This window comes from Myotis myotis, unplaced genomic scaffold, assembly GCF_014108235.1.
Source record: "Myotis myotis isolate mMyoMyo1 unplaced genomic scaffold, mMyoMyo1.p scaffold_m19_p_15, whole genome shotgun sequence".
Lineage (NCBI taxonomy): Eukaryota > Metazoa > Chordata > Mammalia > Chiroptera > Vespertilionidae > Myotis > Myotis myotis.
This window is the reverse complement of record NW_023416319.1, coordinates 22661206-22682017: the sequence shown is the minus strand read 5'-3', so window position 1 is coordinate 22682017 and position 20812 is coordinate 22661206. Positions and strand designations below refer to the sequence as shown.

Here is a 20812-nt window from a genome sequence, read left to right as displayed (position 1 = left end):
GCAACCTGGATAATCAAAGAATTTTTAGGAAGAGGAAAAATTAATATTCCATTTTATCTTGGGTTGATGTTAAACCCTTCCACCTCCCCCAGTGTTCATTAAAGTTGCTATATAAACAGACACAACCAAGGTTGTTCTCACTTCATATCGCTGTCTTGAAAGAATGATTCAAGTTGTCAATTTATGCTAATGGATATATTCACGGATATGTTGATGATGCTTCCGAGCTGTATGACGATTCCACTAAATGCAGAATCAGCATGTGCAGCTGTAAATGGTCACTTCAGTGTGCCGCTTGCCTGGCTGATCTAAGATGCTCTGAAGATTCTCCGAGGACGTACACGCTAATGATGCTTAGGGATTTGTGTCCTGAAGAACTCTGTAATCCTGTGCTTCCTGAATCCCACTCTAAGCCAGGACCTTCTGTCACATCCCAAGAGTTACAGGCAGTTGGAAAGCTCTGCTAAGCAACCATTCTGCTTGGCCTTTGGGGTTCAGTGAGGTGCCACTTAGGATCTACGCAGGAGCCTTGATCAGGATGTAGTTCCTTCTTGGCCCTCGGCCCCAGGTAGTGCTCTGAGGGTCTTCCTTCCTGAACAGCAGCAGTAAAGCCAGCCTTGCCATGGGCGAGGTCAGCCAAGAGGCTGTGGAGAGCTACCTGGAGGACCACCCTGGGTTTGCCGAGGAGTACTTCCACAGGAAGCTGCGGACAGGGGGGCTGAGAGAAGCCTCCGAGCACAGCGAGGTGCAGGGCCCGGCCGGCGGGTCCTCCCCCGGGCTGTCCACAGAGGAGGAGGCAGCCCTGTGCTTGGAGCTGTTCCAGGCCATGCAGGAGGAAGCGGGCAGCGCGGAACCTGCGGCGCACTTGGTCCTGCAGAGGCTGGCGCGGCTGCTGCGGGCGGACCGCTGCAGCCTGTTCCTGTGCCGGGCCCGCAACGGCTCGCCCGAGGTGGCCTCCAGGCTGCTGGACGTCACCCCCACATCCAAGTTTGAGGACAACCTGGTGGTCCCTGACAGAGAAGTGGTGTTTCCATTGGACATCGGGGTAGTGGGTTGGGTTGCTCACTCAAAGAAAGCCCTTAACGTCCCAGATGTAACAAAGGTAGGTGGCCTGAGGGCAGTGGGGCGGAGATGAGGACTTGGCAGGGTCCTGGAGGGACAATGGGAAAGAGAGCTGAGGTGGGGGTGGGGGTGGGGGCATCCTTGTGCCATGGGTTTGGCTCTAACCTGGGGAGTGGGGGCAGCAGAGGAGTACCCAGCTCCAGGGCTGCCAGATTTAGCAAGTAAAAAATTCCAGAGGCCTAGTTCAATCTGAATTTCAGGTAAAGAATAAATAACTTCATAGTGTAAATTTGGCATTTTGTCAGGTAACTTACCTGGGCCAGGTACAGTTCACACCTTCGCTTACACCTCCATGCTCTGGGCACATCCTTCTAACAGCACCACACAGGCTGCCCCTGGGGAGCTCAGCCAACAGTCAGGTGCCGCTCCCCATGCTTCTTACCCACAACACTCACGTCTTTGGGGTGGATTGGCTCCCAGATGGATTCTTTCGCCTGTAGACCAAATGTACAGAAAGAAAAAATAATACCATCGGAAAGTTCAGGTTTAGATCATTAAAAATGTGAATGTTGGTGATGGTTAAGAGCCATTGGCCATCCCCGCCCACCACCCCCCCCCCCCGCACCCCCCGACCCCCAATAATGCAGATCTATCAAGAATGAATTCCAATCTGGTAAATGGGACGTTTGGGCCCCCCTGAGACCAATATTGCACAAACGGTTATCTCCTTTTAAAACGTAACATTTAACTACTCCTTACCATTGCAATGTTGGTTTCTTTTAGGAAGATTCTAAAATACAAATAAAAAGGAGGAAATGCAAGTCACCCATAATCCCTCCACTCTGCAAGAGCCATAGGCAACAGCCTGGAGTCGTGAAACTTTTTCTACACGTGTCCCATTATTTTGATTTGCTATTAACGAAAGGGGAGAGGAGGATTATGCTGTCAGGGAGTCCACAGGGAGCCACCTCCGAAAGGCTTTCTACGTGGAGGCCTGTGAAGGGGGCAGCTGCAGGCAGGAGGATAATCTCCCTCCTGCCTCCCAAAGCTGATTACAGGGAGGAGAGGAGGGGTCCACCGATCCAGAAGTCATGAGTTGTCAAATATTAGCAACACTCAGCAAACAACCACAGGACAGCTCTCAGGTGCAAGGGTTGCTGCAAGCTGGACACATTAGTCCTCAGTCCTTCCCCACCCCTCCCTTCAGGGAGCTGAGGCTGCTTCAAGAGGCCTACTGCAGCTGCTTTGAGTGACTAAACCGAGCTGTGTCCTATGGCAAAGTTCCGGGGACACCATTTAGAAGGCTGTCCCCACACACCTGAGTTTTTCTCATGGAAATGTGCTTTTGGCCAGTCTCCAGCTGAGCCCATCTCCCAAATTACTAGGACATCAAACTTAAGAAAGTGACAAGCAAGATTTTTTTTCTTTCTAAGGAGAGATGGATAAGATGACTTCTGCTGTCATACTTTACTAATGAGCCCAGTTCTCCTTGTTGAGGGGAAAAAGGTAGAATGGAGCTGCTGAAAAGGTCAGTTGGCCTTGGTCTGTTGCTGTCCGTGGTGAGCTCCCTGCGTGGACAGGGCAGGTGATGTGGGATGGGCGTGCCATATCTCTCTGTCCTCCCTTTTCCTGAGGACCTCTGGCTGTTACAGGTGAGACAGAGGTGAGTGTGTTGAAGACAGACACCCTCCTGAGCTCAGAAGAGAGACAAAGGCCTCATTTCATCTCCATTTTTATTTTTTTCCCAAGAGTGGTGCTTTTCAGCTTTTGATGCACATTAAATCAAATTGGGAGTTTAAAAATACTGGTGTCTGAGACTCTCGGTAGATCAATTACATAGACTCTGAGGGGTTGGCATACAGGCAGTAGTATTTTTAAAAAGCTCCTCAGATGATTCCACTATAAGGCCAATGTTGAAAACCATTCCTCTCTGGGTGTGCAGATGTGAGAGGAGGAAGTGAATTTCAAGTCAACTGTGGGATAGGAGGCGGAAAGGGCTCCTGGAGTCCTTAGTCCAACTCTTTCCTGGGGCAGATGGGAAGTTAGGGTCACGGGAGCTGTATCTCTCCCAGAGCTCATGGTCTGGTCAGAGAATGAAAAGGGCTGGAAGAGAATCGAGGCCTCACCCTCACCAAACCCCATGTCTCTGCTGTTTCTTTCTAATGTGTTCTTTAATTATTATTTTTTTAATTTTAATTTTTTAATTACAGTTGACATTCACTATTATTCTGTATTAGTTTCAGGTGTACAGCAGAGTGGTTAGACAATTATATACTTTACAGAGCAATTCCCCCAATGTTTCCAGCACCCACCTGGCACCCATGACTGATCTGTAACTATCAATCTGTACTTGTAATCCTTCATTTTTTTCACCTAGTCCCGACCCCTGGTAGCCAGCAGTCCATGCTCTGCAAGCTCATCACCTTTCCGTCACTGTGGCAAAATCTGCAAAGAGAAAGGTGACAGAAACTGATGTTTTAAATGAAATTTCTATTACTTCTTCACCTTTTCCTTGCACTTGGCATGTTATAAAGATTTTCTCATTCTCAATCTCGCTTGATTCTGGCAAAGACCCTGTGGGAAAGGCATATCTATTTTTCCATCTTGTCTATATGAGACTCTTCACAAGGTCAATGAGGCAGGATGTGGTGGGCCTGGGACCATAACCCAGGCCTTCAGGGGCCGCCATCTTTTACTACACCGCTGACCACACACAACTTCTTTCGGCCAGCAGTGTGTGCACAGGTGAGGGAAGGTCTTCTCACACCCAGACAAAGGCAGAACGGCCCTCGGCCCCAGGTGGTGCTCTCAAAACTGGGGGTCCACAAAGGTTGTAACAGGGAAGCCACATGGTGTAGGGCAGTGGTTGGCAAACTGCAGCTCGGGAGCCACATGCGGCTCTTTGGCCCCTTGAGTGTGGCCCTTCCACAAAATACCACATGCGGGCGCGCACGTACAGTGCAATTGAAACTTCATGGCCCATGCGCAGAAGTCGGTATTTTGTGGAAGAGCCACACTCAAGGGGCCAAAGAGCCGCATGTGGCTCCCGAGCCACAGTTTGCCGACCACTGGAGGGTGACAGCTTTGATATCAGACAGACCTGGGTGCACATCCAGGTCTGAGATGAGGACTGGTGTGATGGATTGTTTCTGCACCTGAGAAATGGAGGTAACCAAATATACAGATTAAATGGACATGAAGTGCCTGATCGTTTTTTAAATTTTTTATTTATTGTTGAGAGTATTACAGAAGTTCCCCATTTTCCCCCAATGCCCCCCACCCACCTGGTTCCCACTCCACCCCAGGCCTTCACCATACTATTGGTCGTGTCCGTGAGCTATGCATGTAAGTGCCTGGTTCCGGTAGGTGGATAAATGATCGCTTTGACAGTATCACATTTATGCCAAAGGGGTTTGGGGGCTGCGTGTGGGTGGACAAAACTGGGTCAAGGGTTATTGCCTGTTTTTAAAATAGGTTAAAGGCAGGAAAACTTTGAATAACAGGAAACTGAGAGATATTCTTTCAAGTTAATAATTTATTTTTCTACTGGGAAAGCTGCTGATTAATTCTATGGATAGGTGATTCTTGTTCTGACTGTGGTTAAAAGAAAGCCATGGAGAAGCCCTACGTTTTCAATGATTAACACGGCGCTATAGCCTCCTTTCCTCCCTCCTCTCTCTTCCTTCTTTTCTCTTTCTGACTCCTAATCTCGAGGGATAATGGTATTTAATCAGAATTTAATAATGCTATGATCCAGGTGGGCTACTGTTCTACACAATGTTCTCGCCAATGCTTTTAGTGGCTGCTTTGAAGAAGGACCATCAAGGGGAGTTTGTGATTTGGAGAAATACAGAAATTACCCAAACAAACATCAATAAGGATGGTTTGAGCTGGTGAAAATTAAAAAGGAGAAAGCCCCATTTCTCCTTTCCTGTGTTTGGATGGGTGATTTCATCCAGGACTTTCAGATACAATAATAAGCAAGCATTCTATTTTCAAACGTATAAGCCATTTTCTCAAAACAGCCAATTGAACTTGAGAGCATTTCCTTGTGTGTAGAATCTAGAGTGAACTAGCATCAAGCATTGAAGTTGCAGAGTGGAGTGTCCACCAGGAGATGCTGACTGGACTCCGTGGTGCATGTTTCTGGCATTTTGATTATCCCTCTAGTGCCCCAGATTGCTGTGTAAGTGAAGGTGATCATGCTCTGTAATGGGTAACAGTTCGGAGGAAATCGGAACATAAGCTGGCCTGGGCAAGCAGTGCAAGAAGAGAAAGAGCCTGAGAGTGAAGATGCTACTGGAGCAGAGAAGTACCAGATAAAGTAGTTAGGAAAGAAATGTGCCGAAACTGGTTTGGCTCAGTGGAGAGAGCGTCGGCCTGCAGACTGAAAGGTCCCAGGTTCGATTCCAGTCAAGGGCATGTACCTGGGTTGCGGGCATATCCCCAGTGGGAGATGTGCAGGAGGCAGCTGATCGATGTTTCTCTCTCATTGATGTTTCTAACTATCTCTCTCCCTTTCTCTCTGTAAAAAATCAATAAAATATATTAAAAAAAAAAAAAAGAAATGTGGCTCTTGTTGGCATGGGGCAGTGTTGGCCCTCAGAAGGAGGCGTGGTCTTCCATCAGTGAAGAGCATTTAATTTCTTTACTGATTAGAACTAGTTAGAAAAACTAGAACTAAAAGCAAAATGGTAATTGTAAAAGATAGCTATTTTTCATCCAGGGAGACCCAAAAAGTTTCAGGTTTCTCCTCCTGGTATATTTTGAATGCCCACTATGTGTCAGACACCACACACTTTCTTTGTGAAGGATCCCATTTCTAGGGATTCTCCACAGGAGTGATTCACCCACTAAAAGTACAGATTGCTGGGGAAGACAGAACCCACTTTAGGAGATTAGAGTTGATGGGTCTGCTGTGAGGTCTGCAAATCTGCGTTTACCTGCAGGGGATTCTGAGGCACAGGCGGGGACTCCTGCTCTGAACTGAGCATTAGCACTGTTGACCAAACAGCCCATATTCCCTGGTGGAAATTCCAGTCCAGAAGTTACACCAGTGGACTCTCACCTTTTTACTTTGAGAAACTGATCAGAGTCCAGCCTCCAAGGTTTGTGCTGCTCTTAGAAGCACCATCAACATTAGGAAATGAAAATAATACAACTTGTGAGAGAACACCACGTTAATTTTGGCCAAGGATTCTCAGAGCTAGGCTGTAAGTTCAGTTCTAATTGAAGAAGCCTCAGGTCCAAAGAGAAGCTAGTCAGGACCAGGGAAGGCTGAGTCTATTCCCATGCAGAGTCATATTCCTCTGACTTACAGCCAATAAGACAACCACCATCCTTCACCTTCTTCTCAAGCCCTTTGTTTACGCACCCTTCCAAACTCACCTCTCTGCTCTTTCCATGGTGAGTGTATTAGAATCATCTCTTGCATCTACCACATGAGGCTTGTATCTGGGAAGATCTACTTCCTCTCTGCTAAAGAGAGAAGAAAAAAAGTATATGAATGAAAGACATTAGCCTGGTAGAACAATAGCAACTGATAAGGATCTGGTGCTGATAAGAGGGTGATCATCAGTGAAAGTAAGAATTCCAACCTTTTGTAAAAGTAATCTGTGTAAATAAAAACTGCATACACCTGGTGACCCAAAAGGGATTCCCACTTTGGGAAACCCATCATGTAAACATAAAAGCAAGAATGATCAGTGCAGCATTGCTTGCAGTGGAGAAAACTACAAACAGAATGAATCAGTAGAGGCTGGTTGAGTGGATCATGGAGCTTCCACACTGTCGAGTAATGTGCAAGAATTTAGGAGGTAAATTTGCATCTGTATGCACTGTTTTGGAGGGACGTCCATTACATTGTTATGTGATGAAAGTATTGTATGAAATGAGTAAGGAATTTTTTATTTAAAACACACACACACACACATACACACACACACACACACACACACACACACACACACACACACAGAAGAGCACTGGCTCCTTGGTTAGAGTGTTGGCCTGCACACCAGAGGGTCACAGGTTCGATTCAAGGTCAAGGGCAAGTTCCTGGGTTGCAGATTCCATCCCTGCCCCCAGTAGGGGCGTGTGTGGGAGGCAACCAATCAATGTCTCTCTCTCACATCGATGTCTCTCTCTCTCTCTCTCCCCATTCCACTCTCACTAAAAATCAATGGGGAAAATATCCTCACTCCTTGGGTGAGGATTAAAAAACACACACAAAAAAAAAACAACAACCAGAAAAGTCTTTGTCAAAGCGTAGAGCAAGGCATAGAAGGAGACATACCAAGCAGTTAACACTGATTTCCTGGCAGGCAAGATTAGAATTTTGGGGGAATACTAAATTTTCTTTAGGTGATGATGTACTGGTTCTCTGGTTCAACTGCACATTTTACTTTTGTGAGCTCTGTGAAACACACCTGTAACCCCAGCTGTGCTTTTCTTCCCGCCACACGCTTTCTGTTCACTGTAACAGTTAGTCTTTCCCTCCCTTCCTCTTAGCATCTTCTACCCACTTGGCCGTGGGATCACCTCTTTTCTCCTGGCCCAACCCAACCTCAGCCTAACCTGGATAGGCCACAGCTCAGCTGGAAAACGCTCCCTCTGACACGGGCAATTTCGTTCAATGCAATCACAGGATGGGGGGGTGTTTGCTCAGGACCACTGCGCTGGGGCCCCGGTTATCTGTCGATAGAATTTGGAATAGACGGAAGGACCTGCTGCCATTTCTAGATCCACACTCCATGGTTCTGTGCTGCTTGGCAAATGTGTGTGCATTTTTTCAGAACAGCCATTTTTCTGACTTCATGGACAAACAAACCGGGTATGTCACTCGGAACCTGCTGGCAACCCCGATTGTGATGGGCAAGGAGGTTCTGGCTGTGGTTATGGCAGTTAACAAAGTAAATGCATCTGAATTCTCCAAGCAGGATGAAGAGGTAATGCTAACCCTGGGCATCCAGTTGGAGGCTTAGGAAATGTATTTGTTATAGATCCAAGAGAAAGATGTCACACCTAATTTGCTTTTTTTCTCTGCTGTCTATAGGTCTTTTCCAAATACCTCACCTTTGTTTCCATCATCCTAAAGCTTCATCATACCCACTACTTGTACAGTGTTGAATCTCGAAGAAGCCAGGTAAAGGGGAGGTGACACTATCAGGCTGACTTATTCTGACAAAGGGGCCTGGAGGCAACAAGCCCAGACCCCTCCTCTCCCCTGTGGTGGTTTAGCCCACATGGAGCAGATCCCCAAATTTCAGCCCCAGATGTCTTCTCAAGGTCTGCCCTGGCTTTCCATTCCCACCTGCCTGCCATTCATCTGTATGTGCACTGGGTTCCTTTTTTCAGACTTCATCCAAGGTAGCCATGATTTCTTCATCTATGAGATGGCAATGATAATTATAGTACCTACCCCACATGGTTACTGTGATTCTTAAGTGGCCATTAGGTAAATTAGTTTACATAAAGCTCTTCGTAGTGCCTGGTACATAAAGCTATTAATTTCAGGAGCAAATCATTCCTCTGAAGTCTGTTTCCTCCTTGAGCCAGCAAAATAAAGAACAACATTGGGCCCTAGCTAGTTTGGCTCAGAGGATAGAGTGTCAGCCCTCGTACTGAAGGGTACTGATGAGGGTCAACAGGAGCCAGTGGGCCACCAATATTGCACTCTGCCTGGGGACTGTCTCTGCATCCAATTTTAGATGACCTGCCCTTCGAAGCCAAAACACTCAGATATAGGGACCAATCATAGCTCATCCTGTTTCATGAGCCCACAGCCTTGCAAAGGGCTACTCATTCTCCCACACAGAGAATCAGTATTTTGTCGGACGTGGACATGTTCGAAAATGGAATTGCATTGTCTAGTGATATGGATTCATTTTATTTGATGCAGCTCATGGCTAAAGCTCTATATTTTCATAGTGTATGTTGTCCTGTTTTATTTTTAATATCTACTTTCAGATCCTTATGTGGTCAGCCAATAAAGTATTTGAAGAGCTCACAGACGTTGAGCGACAGTTTCACAAAGTGCTCTACACAGTTCGAACATACCTGAACTGTGAACGGTACTCCATTGGACTGCTGGACATGACCAAGGAGAAGGTCCTCTCTGCTCCACACATTTTTGTCTTGCTTAAAATCACCTGTAAAACACATATCACATGAAATGTGGTTCATTTAAAAATGGATATGCTATGTGAATAATCAGTCATGATAGCTCACAAGAACCAGAACCAAGAAAGTAAGGTACAGAGGTAAAAAGTGAGCATTTTGGAGCAAAAAAGATCTGGGCTTGAATCTTGGCCTTTCTATTTTCTAGTTGTCTGTGTCTTCAATGAGTCTTTTATAAAAAATAAATATTAATTAAAAGACTCTCTTTTTTAAGAGAAATTTTAGGTTTATAGAAAAAAAGAGCAGAAAGTTCAGCTAGTTCCCATATTATTTGTCTCTCCTATTGTAACATCTTGCATTCATGTGGTGTGGTTGTTACCGTTGATGAATCAATTTTGATAAGTTATTATTAACTAAAATCCACAGTTTACATTCAGATTCACTCTTTGTGTTGTACAGTCTATGGGTTTGGACAAATGCATAATGTCATGTATCTGCCATTACAGTATCATACAGAATAGTGTACCTAAAAATCCTGTGTTCCTCCTATTTATCTCTCCCTCTCCCTACCCCAAGTCTCTGGCAACCTCTGATTTTTTTTTTTTTTACTGCCTCTATAGTTTTGCCTTTCCCATAATGCCATATAGTTGAAATTATACAGTATGTAGCTTTTCCAGATTGGGTTATTTTCCTTAGTAATAAACATAAGTTTCCTCCATGTCTTTTCAGGGCTCGATAGCTCCTTTTTTTTTTTTTTAATGCTGAATAATATTCCATTGTCTGGATGCACCACAGTTTATTCATTCACCTACTGAAGGACATCTTGGTTGCTTCCAAATGTTGGCTATTATAAATAAAATACAGATCTTTTTGTAGACATACATTTTCCATTCCTTTAGGTAAATACCAAGGAGGGTTATTGCTGGATCACATAAGACTATATTTAGCTTTGTGAGAAACCGCTAGATTTAATATTCTATAAAAGAGTTGCTCTTTATTGAGTACTTTTAACTAGGTATCAGAGTAGGTGCTTTGTATGTATTACTCACTTAATCCTCACAATGACTCTGTAGTATGAATTCTATTATTGTCCCCACTTGCTGATGAAAAAGGTTAAGTGACTTGTTCACACATATTCCTATAAGCAGTATTGCTGGGAATTACAGACGTTTTTCAGTGATAAAATTCCAGAATTATAAATTAACATAAAATATGCAAACATGAAATTCATATAAGATATGGTAGTTCATGGAACAGTTTAATAACGTTTAACTATAACTGTCTCCAGGAATTCTACGATGAATGGCCAGTCAAGCTTGGAGAAGTCGAGCCTTATAAAGGTCCAAAGACACCAGATGGCAGAGTAAGTGCCAATTGCCTTGGTGATATCCATACATGGTGCAAGGTGCTAAAACCAGAGGCAGCCACGCATAGAGGAAGGAGCATGAGCCCCAGAAGGCCTGGGTTCTAGTCCTGTAACTTTCTGCGGGGCCTTGGAGTAGTAGAAAGAGTACTACACAAGGGTTTGAGGTTCCAGTCCCAGTTCTGCCCCAAGCCAGTGGGGTGGCCGGGCCTTAACTCATGGTTTAACTTCTCCTTTTCCGGAAATCCAAGGCTTGGGACCAGTGGTTCTCAACAGGGAGGGACACGTCAGAGCTACTTGCACAGCTTTTGAAACACACTGTTCCCAGGTCCTTCCTCTGACATTGAATCTCTAGGGAAGGCTTGGGTTAGATTTATTCCCCACCTTCAACTGCAAGCTTCCAAGGGCAGGAATTGTGGCTTGCCACTGTATCCCCAGCACACAGGAAAGGCAAGGTGATGGGACACAACGTGTCCAGGCCTCAGGTTCTTCTCTGTCCAAAGAACTAGTGAGCTAGTTCTCAACATAGCCACCGAATCCTGTTTCCAAGGCACTTGTCCAGATGAGCCAGTGCCGGAGGGAGTGAGTGCTCACTGCCCAGCTGGAAGGGAAAACATTGACTGAGGTTGAGAAATGACAGGATTTGTTCTAATGAAGTTATCAGTCAGATCCTTCTGGACAATAGAAAGGGATTGAAGGAAAAACAAATTTCCTCTAAAAATTGTTCAGGTGAATTCAACTTTGTAAATTTAATTAAATAGGATTGCTCATGTAGATAAATGGCCAATGATGTTTCTAGTTTTATTACAAGCTTGTCATCAGGACACCAGCAGTTTTCTAATTTATATTATGCCAAGAAATATGGTTGGGAAATAAGGGACTATTCATATAAGTTCATCAGTGAAAAGTGCTTATTGGGAAATAAGATTTTTCTCATAATCTCTCTCTTTCCTCTTAGGAAATCATCTTTTATAAAATCATTGACTACATTTTGCATGGGAAGGAAGAGATCAAAGTGATTCCGTGAGTATTACTATAAAGCAGCTGTAGGAGTTGCCATTTATTTTTGTACACAGTGCACTTCTCAGTGTAGCAGTGATTTTCTTTCTTCTAATCTTCCTCAAGGACACCTCCCGCAGACCACTGGACTCTCGTTAGTGGATTACCAACATATGTTGCTGAAAATGGATTTGTAAGTTATTGAACAAAATTAAATAATATTGAATGTAACTCTTATTAGCTAAGAGTTGCAAACAAATGTGAAAGCCAGAATATATCAGGGAAAGGTGAGGGACCACTTCCTTTGGCACAGGACATCGGTGAGAGCAACCTTGGCAGTTGAATGTAGGCTAACTAGAGACTCCCAAACTCTACAAGAAAATATTTTGTCAGCAGGAGAAAAATTGATCCATTCCCCAGCCTTTATTTTTTCATTTCCATATATGTTTATTCATATTTACCTTGTCACAAAAAAGATTTAAGTTTCAACAACCAAATAAAGCAATATAACACAAAATAAAAATAGGTGAAAACGCAAAAGGAAAAAAAAATCAAGGGCAGGATGTAAATTAGAGCCAGAACTAAAGATAACGATGATTTGTTGCTCAATGCCCTCCACATTAATAAAATTAGGCTGCACATTTGCTCTTAGCTTTCCAGTTAAATAGGAAAACTGATCAGGTACAGATTTTACAGTGTTCCTATGATAGAATCATTTTGTTTAGAATAAAAGACATTATATTCTGATCCAAAGACTAGAAAAACATGTTTTCCTTGCTGTCTCCATGAAGTAAATACCATGTAATACTGTAAATAAGAGCATCACCTATGTAATACATGTAGTGGACCCCAGCTTTTTAAACTGTAGCCACACAAATTTCAGAGTTCTTTGGAAGCCCATGATCATGATTCCTGCTGGGTTTAATTTTATCTCAAGTACAATTCCCTTGGTCAAGACTTCAGAAGCATGGAAGATTACTGACAAAAGAGAAAAATACATAAAGAGAGAATTTTGCCACTGATTGCAATGCAAGATGTAGTGAGTTGGTAAAGGAAGTGAAGATTGTTGCCCTGGTCTGTTGGGTGGGCCCGGTGGACAGTAGGCTAGTTCTGGCTGTGAGAGGTCAGGTGCAGGAAGACAACAAGCATAAGATCTCTGGTAGGTCCCAGAGGTCTCAAGGCCAGAGGATGGGGCCACCATAGCTTTCCCACTTGACCTCAAAAACACTCTCCCTCCTTCATAGCTGACTTCTTTCTCCCGAGTTGGGCTTCTCCACCATCTGTTTTTTGTTTGTTTGTTTGTTTTTGACATCAAAATTCCTCCCTGCAAGAATGTTTGATGCTTTTAACATTTCTTTATGTTGGCATTTTTCTTTCCTCCCCCTTCAGATCCAAGTTCCCGAAATATATGTGCAGCATTTATTTGCATATTTGCTTTTTCTTTAGTGTTGTCCTTGTATTTTTTGCAGTGTTCATTCATCTAGTTGCTTTGAATTTGGAAGAATCCTTAGAGGCTGGGAGAGTAGGAAGGTGCAGAGATAGTGCTACTAGTAAATGTCATCCAGTGACTTAATTAGCAGAAGAGAAGCTAACTTCAATGTGTTGTTAGCAAATTTGTCCTAGCCAAGGTCCACTGCCAATAATTTGCTTGTGAGCTATCAAGACCTATGGAAGAAATACTCACACCTGGTGTGTTCTTTCTTATTCTGCATTGTGGGTTAATGGCTTCAGCACATGATGTTTCAGGACTTCTGTCTCCTCTTGCTTTACAGATATGTAATATGCTGAATGCCCCCGCAGATGAATACTTCACATTTCAGGTAACCTTGCCCTCTTCCAGGCCGCACCTCTCAGTGCTGAGGAAGAGGGGAGCAGCACTACCTCCCCCCCCCCCCCCACCACCACCACACACACACCATTTCTCTCCTCTCCAGAGTCGGCTCTAGACTCAGAGACAAAAAAACACACCAACAATTCTGAAGCATTTGGAAAATATCTTTAAATGCTAAATTAATGGTCCAGACTATAACTGCTTTTGGAATTCTGAAAAAGAAAATTTCCATATGAGTGAAAAAAGTTAGAGAAGGCTTTATGCGAGAGGCGAGGCTTACCTGGGGCCTCAAAGGATGACCAACTAAGCTAACACGAGGCTGAAGAATGAAGAATGTGATGTTGAGTGCTTGACTACCTTTGCTTTGCTGCCTACTGTGTCGGTGCCACATCATGGTTCCATGATTCTCAGACTTCGGAGGGCATCAGAAGTACCCAATAATTTACTCAAGATGCATGCCCAGAGGTTATGAAACGAGCTAAAAAAAAATAAACAAACACATTCATATGGCCCTGGGGCCACACTTTGAAAAACATTCCTAAATATCTATGTCTGCATCCCCCACTAGATTGTGGTCATCTTGAGGTTAGGGCCTGTGATGTATTCATTTTTGTATCCAGCAACTAGGTTCTGATACATCATAGGGGCTTGACAGATATTTACCAGATAGAACTACATCACAGTACAACAGATTACCTTGATAGATCAGTCAGGAAAACAGAAACCACACTAAGTATTTCAACAGAAATAATTTAATATAAAGAATTAACTAAACAGGTGTTGGAGGGCAGACAAAGTGAAACAGGGAACACAGAGATAAGTGCTTCTCATCCCTAGGGCTGGGGAGACAAAGACAGGAGGACAGACACTTGGTTCTAGTACACTTAATTGAATGTACCAGAATACTTTTATGGCCATATAATCCTAGACATGTTCTGACACAACATAGGAATTGTGCATCTAATACCCAAAGATTATTTTTCTTTAAATTAAAAATAACCCCAGTGGGGAGTGATGGGGTGGTAGCTATTATGGTGCTGGGTTAGTTTTGTATCTCTATTCTAGTGCAGGTTACACAAATCTACTCATGTGATGAATTTGCATAAAGCCATACACACATGTGCACACACGAATAAATACACATAAGTATGGTGAAATTTGAATAAGCTTCACAGATTAGGTCTATTTCCTGGTTTACAAGATAGTCCATTGAGAAAACTACTGGGTCAATGGTACCTGGGACCTCTCTGTACATTTCTTTTGCTACATTTATTTCAAAATTAAAAATTAAAAAAATAATCTGAGTGCCTTTATTGTTTTTAGAAAGGACCTGTAGATGACACTGGCTGGGTCATTAAAAATGTCTTGTCCCTGCCTATTGTCAACAAGAAAGAAGACATTGTGGGAGTAGCTACATTTTACAACAGGGAAGATGGAAAACCTTTTGATGAATATGATGAACACATTACTGAGGCAAGTGCAATTATAAAATAATTGAGGTAAATGAAATTCACAAAATAATAGAGGATGCATAATTATTTGTTATTTTGGAATGATATTTTTGAAGGGCAATTAAACATGAGTCATACAAGGTTGTAGCCAATATGTCATTGTGTCATTTCTCTTTCCTGACTTCTGTAAACTGCAACATTTTTTTTTTACTAAAGAATGATCTTTGGCTTAATCAAAATTCTTTACAATACTAGGAAACTGGGAAAGAAGGTTTCTGTATCCTTTCTCCCCACCCCTACTTCTATTCCCTCTTATTCTTGCTCTCATCCCCAGCCCTCTCTCTGATTTTCAGGTCATTCTTATTCTACTGGATTTTTGTAATTTCTCTCCTCTAGTAAAGTATTCAGGATGCACAGTGCACTTTGGAAATCAGGGCTTAGTCAACTTTATTGTCTGGGGCATTGTTAATATGTTTTGTTCTTAGATTAAAAGGGAGATTGATAGGGAAGCATGTGGTTTGCTGCCTTCAAATCAATTTTCCTTTCATTTTAGAGAATTGAATCATATTTTATATATTTCAGACTCTCACACAACTTCTTGGATGGTCTCTTTTAAATACTGATACATATGAGAAAATGAATAAGCTAGAAAACAGAAAGGCAATAGCTCAGGAAATGCTCATGAACCAGATCAAAGCCACTCCTGATGAAATCGAGTCTATTTTGGTAAGTGGGGAATTCGGTCCTGTGGATATTAGGTGGTATCTAACCAGGGCTTCTGGAATTCACCTAATTACCCAGAGGTCTGACTAATGAGAATAGGTTTAGTCCTGAGCTAAGGAGGGGAGGTAAAGAAGGAGGGACTAAGGGGGGACCTGGTGGCCCAGTGTACGTGGACCCTGACTGGACTTTCAGGCTGCTTGGTTGGAATAGCACTTTGTTAAAAATAGTGTCTGGGCCTGTAGGAGCTCAAGTAGTGATACCTGGATTCAAGTGTGTTAGCAGGGGAAAAAAATATTTCCAGGAAGAGAAATATACCAGTCAGCTATTGCCATGTAATGCAGCATAACAACCATAACATCTCAGTGCTTTCCAACAATAAACATCTAATTCTCACTCAGCATTTGTGGGTTGACCAGGCTTCAATTGATCTTAGTTGGGCTTGGCTCCAAGCTGTGCATTTGGTTTGTTCTATGTATAACCCTCATTTTTCTTGATCAGGTGCTCCATAATAGGTGTTCTTCTCATGAACATGACACAGAGCAACAGAGCAAGCCCACTGTGCAAGCACATTTCAAGTCTTTACTCATAACATTCACTTAAATTCTCACTGGCCAAACATGACCAAGATCAACATCATGGATGGTCGGAGAGAAAGTAGATATTTGCTAGGAGTGTTCTAATTACCACCAAATGAAGAAATATATCACACTATTTTTATTCCTCTGTTCCTTTTATTTATCCAGCTTTTAGAGTGTGTAGGTATAGTTTTGATGGGTTGTTTTTAGTTGTGTGTCTTTTTGTTGTTGTTTGATTGGTTGGTTTTGCTGGATAATTTGAGAGTTCAGAGAGTTTGACTTGAGAATTTGAGATGTTGAAGATGAGAAGGTCTGGGGAGAATAAAGGGAAATTGCTATAAACTAAAAAAGCAATAAACAAACAAAATAACAAAAAATGTAAGCCACTTATTTTTCTTTCTTACCTACATACAAAAAAAACCTCTCTCTCTCTCTCTCTCTTTCCTCACTCAGACAGCTTATGTTACCTTTTGGGGGAATAGAGAAATCAATTAGATTATTTCTTGGAGAAAATTCTTCATAATCAGATGCATTAGATTTTTTTTTTTGTATCCAGAATGTATCTTTGTCATGAAACTCATTACAGCATATTTAAAATATATTTTAACTGATTTTGAGAGCAGAGGAATCAAATAGAAATATCCTTTATAGGAATTTCACATCTCAATTGCTTCTACATTTTAGAAATTTAAAGAGAAGTTAAGTATAGATGTAATTGAAGACTGTGAAGAAAAACAACTTGTCACAATTTTGGTAAGTGTTTTACTTCTATCCTTAATGCCTTTTTAATAAAATATATTAGGACATGCTTTCTCATTTTTCAAATAAATGTTGAGTTTTTTCTTCCCTGACAACTTTCAAAGCTAAAAAGAAATGATATTTCTTCTAAAGAGTCATCTTCTGGCTACCTGATTTCCTTTCCTTTGTCTTCTACAGTCCGATCCACACAGATAATTTAGAATCACAGCTAAACTAGACTATGGCATAAGGAACTTGAGGCACATATTCTAGAGATGTCCTGGTCTGATTTATTTTAATAGTTTTGGATCTCACCATGGCCACCCCAGAAGACATGATGGGATCACAGAACATATGAACCTTCTAAGAACAATATATCAGGCACAATTATTATCGCCATCGCTAGCTTCTCTTTTGGAGCCTGGAGGAACTCAGTTCTTTTTTCTTTTTCTTTTTTTTATAGATAAACATTGATTTAATTTTTATATATATATTTTATTGATTTTTTTACAGAGAGGAAGGGAGAGGGATAGAGAGAAACATCGATGAGAGAGAAACATCGATCAGCCGCCTCCTGCACACCTCCTACTGGGGATGTGCCCGCAACCAAGGTACATGCCCTTGACTGGAATGGAACCCGGGACCTTTCAGTCCACAGGCCAACGCTCTATCCACTGAGCCAAACCAGTCAGGGCTCAGTTCTTTTTTCATTGTCATTAGACCATCTCTATTATTTCTGGTTGAAATTAATTCCTTTTCCAATTAATTCATCCTGTATTTTGTTGCATCCTATTAAACATACCTAAACTCATTTTCCACAATTTACAGTTAGATTCATCCAATAATTTTTTAATTTCAGAGTTAATCTTTTTCAGTTCTAGAATGTGCATTTAATTTTTTTAAAGATTCCAACTCTTCGTTAAAACTTTTCATCATTTTATCTACTTTGTGTATCTTTCCCTCTATTCTCTTGAATTTATTGACCACATTTATTTTAAAATTTCCATCTCAATACCTGAATCACCTATAGGTCTGATTCTACTGTCTAGTTTTGCTCTTGGGTTTCAGTCATTTGATTATTTTAAAATATGCTTCATAGTTCTTTTTCATTGAAAACTGGACATTGTGAATGAAAACTTGTAGGGCCTCTGGGTGGCATTATCTTTCTGCAGCACTAGATTTTCTTCTGACAGGTAAATAAAGTTGATTTTAGATTTTGTTATAGATGATTTATTTCAGTTTTGCCCTTACTATGAGGGTAGAGGCCTTATTTCTAGAGTGAGGCCCTTCTGGGATCCCAACTGAAAGCCAAGCCCCCTAGGCCTGGAACTTTAAAAATTTGAATGAAATTGAAATAGTATCATATCTATTTCCTAACTAACTACCTCACCCTGTTTTCCTCTGTCCTTTTGGAATTCATGATGTAAGTGTTCTGCTTTCTAAACTGAGACATACTGACAACCTCACCTTCACCCTTGCCATCTTTTATAAGGCGTGTCTTCCTGTTCTCTGCCACCACAGAGCCAGTGGCCTTTGACCTCTGTTTGAGGGCTCCATTCCCACCCTGCATAATTTTGTGTCACCTGAGGATCCCACTCTTCTTGGTTTGACTTCTAAACACTTTCTTCTCACACTTGGCCCAGAAGATAATCCTTCCTTCTCCTTGCTTGCCCTCAACAACATGCATCTTCTTGTAAAATAAAATTCTGATTGACATCATGACACTTTAGAAATTCTCTAGTTGTCTATTTAGAGGAAGGAGGACCTTATGTTGGAGAAGCAATAAAATGGATAAAGAACCAGTAGCTTTACCAACACACACCCTATTTTAATGGAAATCTGCTCTAAGTTTGGCCCAAATCATTGCTGTGTAAAACTTAGGAACTCAAGAAACAAACAAGTATTTCAGAGGAATTCTTCAAAATTATCTTGGCATAATTTCTTAGCTACATAATTATTCATGTATCTGTCCTCACCACGATTCTTTCTCCAGGTGTGCACTTTAATTCTAGGTTCAGGGAAGGCCAGGTCTATTTTATAGGTGTAGCAGCAGGTGCATGTCACTGTGCTGGGGAGGACTGAGGCAGCTGTGCACTGACTCAGACAAAGTAAGTGAGGGAAGTCCTCCTCCCACCTTTGTCTTGCTTCCAGAACATTTCAGATAACCCATAGGTACACCATCTGGAGAGAAGGCCCCAGAGAAATACCTCACCCATTCATCTTTTATTTAAATTTTTTCCCCATTCATTCAGTAATCATTGAGATGCACTGTAGTACAAAGAACTCTGTAAGGTCCTGAGAGCAGAAGATAGTATGGTCTGGTTCTTATCTGGTTCAAGAAGCCTCCTGCTTAATAGGGAGACCAAAATATAAGCAATGACACCGACATTGCCCTGTGTGGACAAGTTCACAGAGTGGAAGTACCAAGGGCCCTCAGAAGCCCAGGGCCTGCTTCTACTCACAGAAGGTGGTAGAATAGGAATGACAGCCATGGCCCTGAGGTGTGAAGAGAAAGCAGTTGTGGGCTAGGCAGCGATTGATGATGGGGCTTGGCGATGGCTGGAGATGAGAAGAGGAAGCAGGGCATACAGACCAGGGCCTGGAGACACAGGATAGCTTGCTATCTGAGGGAAACCAAAGAGAGCTGCTGTGGCCAGCGCCCCAGTGAGCAGAGGGGAGGAGCAGCCCAGGAGGCCTGACAGGACACACCTCAGCTGTGTGATTCCTGCAAACAGCAGAACATCAGCCTTGGGCGCCAGGCTTCCTACTTCTCAGACCAATCAAAAGCCTTTATTTTCATCAACCTCTCTGTATCACAGACTTACAAATGGTTGTTCTTCAAAACCTGTGATTTCTGCATTAAAGTGTTATTTTACTGGTTCTTCTTTAACTGCGCCTGGGAATCATAATTCTGAGAACTTACTTTGTTTCTTGCTAAAATACACATTTACATTTAAGTATCACTGACCCTGAAATGCATGAAAAAACAATTTCACATTTTATCTTTACGTAACACTCTGGGAACTGTACGGGAGCAACGACCTCCAGCAAGGAGGCTAAGTGGCACAGGGCGCTCCTACCGCTGCCCATAACTCTCTCCCATAACTCTTCTCTTGCTCTGATTTTTTTTAAATCCTCACTTGAGAATATATTTTTATTGATTTTTAGAGGAAAAGGAAGGGAGAAAGGAGAGAGAGAGAGAGAGAGAGAGAGAGAGAGAGAGAGAGAGAGAGAGAGAGAGAGAAACAGTGATGTGAGAAACACTGATCGGTTGCCTTCTGTATGTGCCCCAACCAGGGTTCCAACCCGCAACCCAGATATGTGCCCTGGCTGGGAATCGAACCCGAAACCTTTTGTTGTATGGGATGACACTCCAACCAACCAGACTCATCTGGCAGGGGCTCTCTTACTCTGATTTTTATAAGCTGTGCTAATGTTCTGCTCATGAGAACATGTTTCAGGGGCAATGACAACATTTTTATTCATTGCTTTCTCCATAATGCCTAGAAAACAGAAACCAACAAATGTTCGTTGAATGAATAATAGATGAATAAATGAAAAAGAAGAGCCTCTTTGGGCAAGGAATCTGGGAGCATTTGGAGAGAGAAAGAAAGTGATGAGAATGAGTAACAAAGGGTATCAGAGGGCCCTATGAGAAATGGAGAAAGGAATTTTGTAAAGTATTACTATGAGTTGTGAATTGAATCCCCTCAAATTTTCTTGGACTCATGCAAATAGAATTGCTTTTTAATCAAAATTACTTTTTAATTAAAACAACAAAGACAAAAAGATTATTAGTATCCTTCCTATTTTACAAATGAGAATATTGAGGCCTGATCCATTTGGGAGACATGCTAAGCCAAACCCAGAACTGAACATTAGTCTCCTGGCCCAAGCCATTGCTTTGCAGGAAAAAGTCTCTGCCTAAAGTGATGGTCTGAGAGTGGCATTG

The 20812-nt window shown here is 42.3% G+C and overlaps 1 protein-coding gene across 1 annotated transcript in view; it reads left to right on the top strand.

Annotated features, from left to right (window-relative positions):
* The first annotated feature begins 622 nt into the window (after positions 1-622).
* PDE6C (phosphodiesterase 6C) overlaps positions 623-20812 on the top strand; it is a 40363-nt gene continuing 20173 nt past the window's right edge. The window contains exons 1-11 of the mRNA XM_036336567.1: positions 623-1102; positions 7857-8009; positions 8117-8206; positions 9031-9171; positions 10469-10543; positions 11502-11566; positions 11669-11735; positions 13315-13362; positions 14697-14846; positions 15407-15550; positions 16807-16875. Of these exons, the coding sequence (XP_036192460.1) occupies positions 623-1102; positions 7857-8009; positions 8117-8206; positions 9031-9171; positions 10469-10543; positions 11502-11566; positions 11669-11735; positions 13315-13362; positions 14697-14846; positions 15407-15550; positions 16807-16875 (1482 nt within the window). The remainder of the gene's footprint in view (positions 1103-7856; positions 8010-8116; positions 8207-9030; positions 9172-10468; positions 10544-11501; positions 11567-11668; positions 11736-13314; positions 13363-14696; positions 14847-15406; positions 15551-16806; positions 16876-20812) is intronic.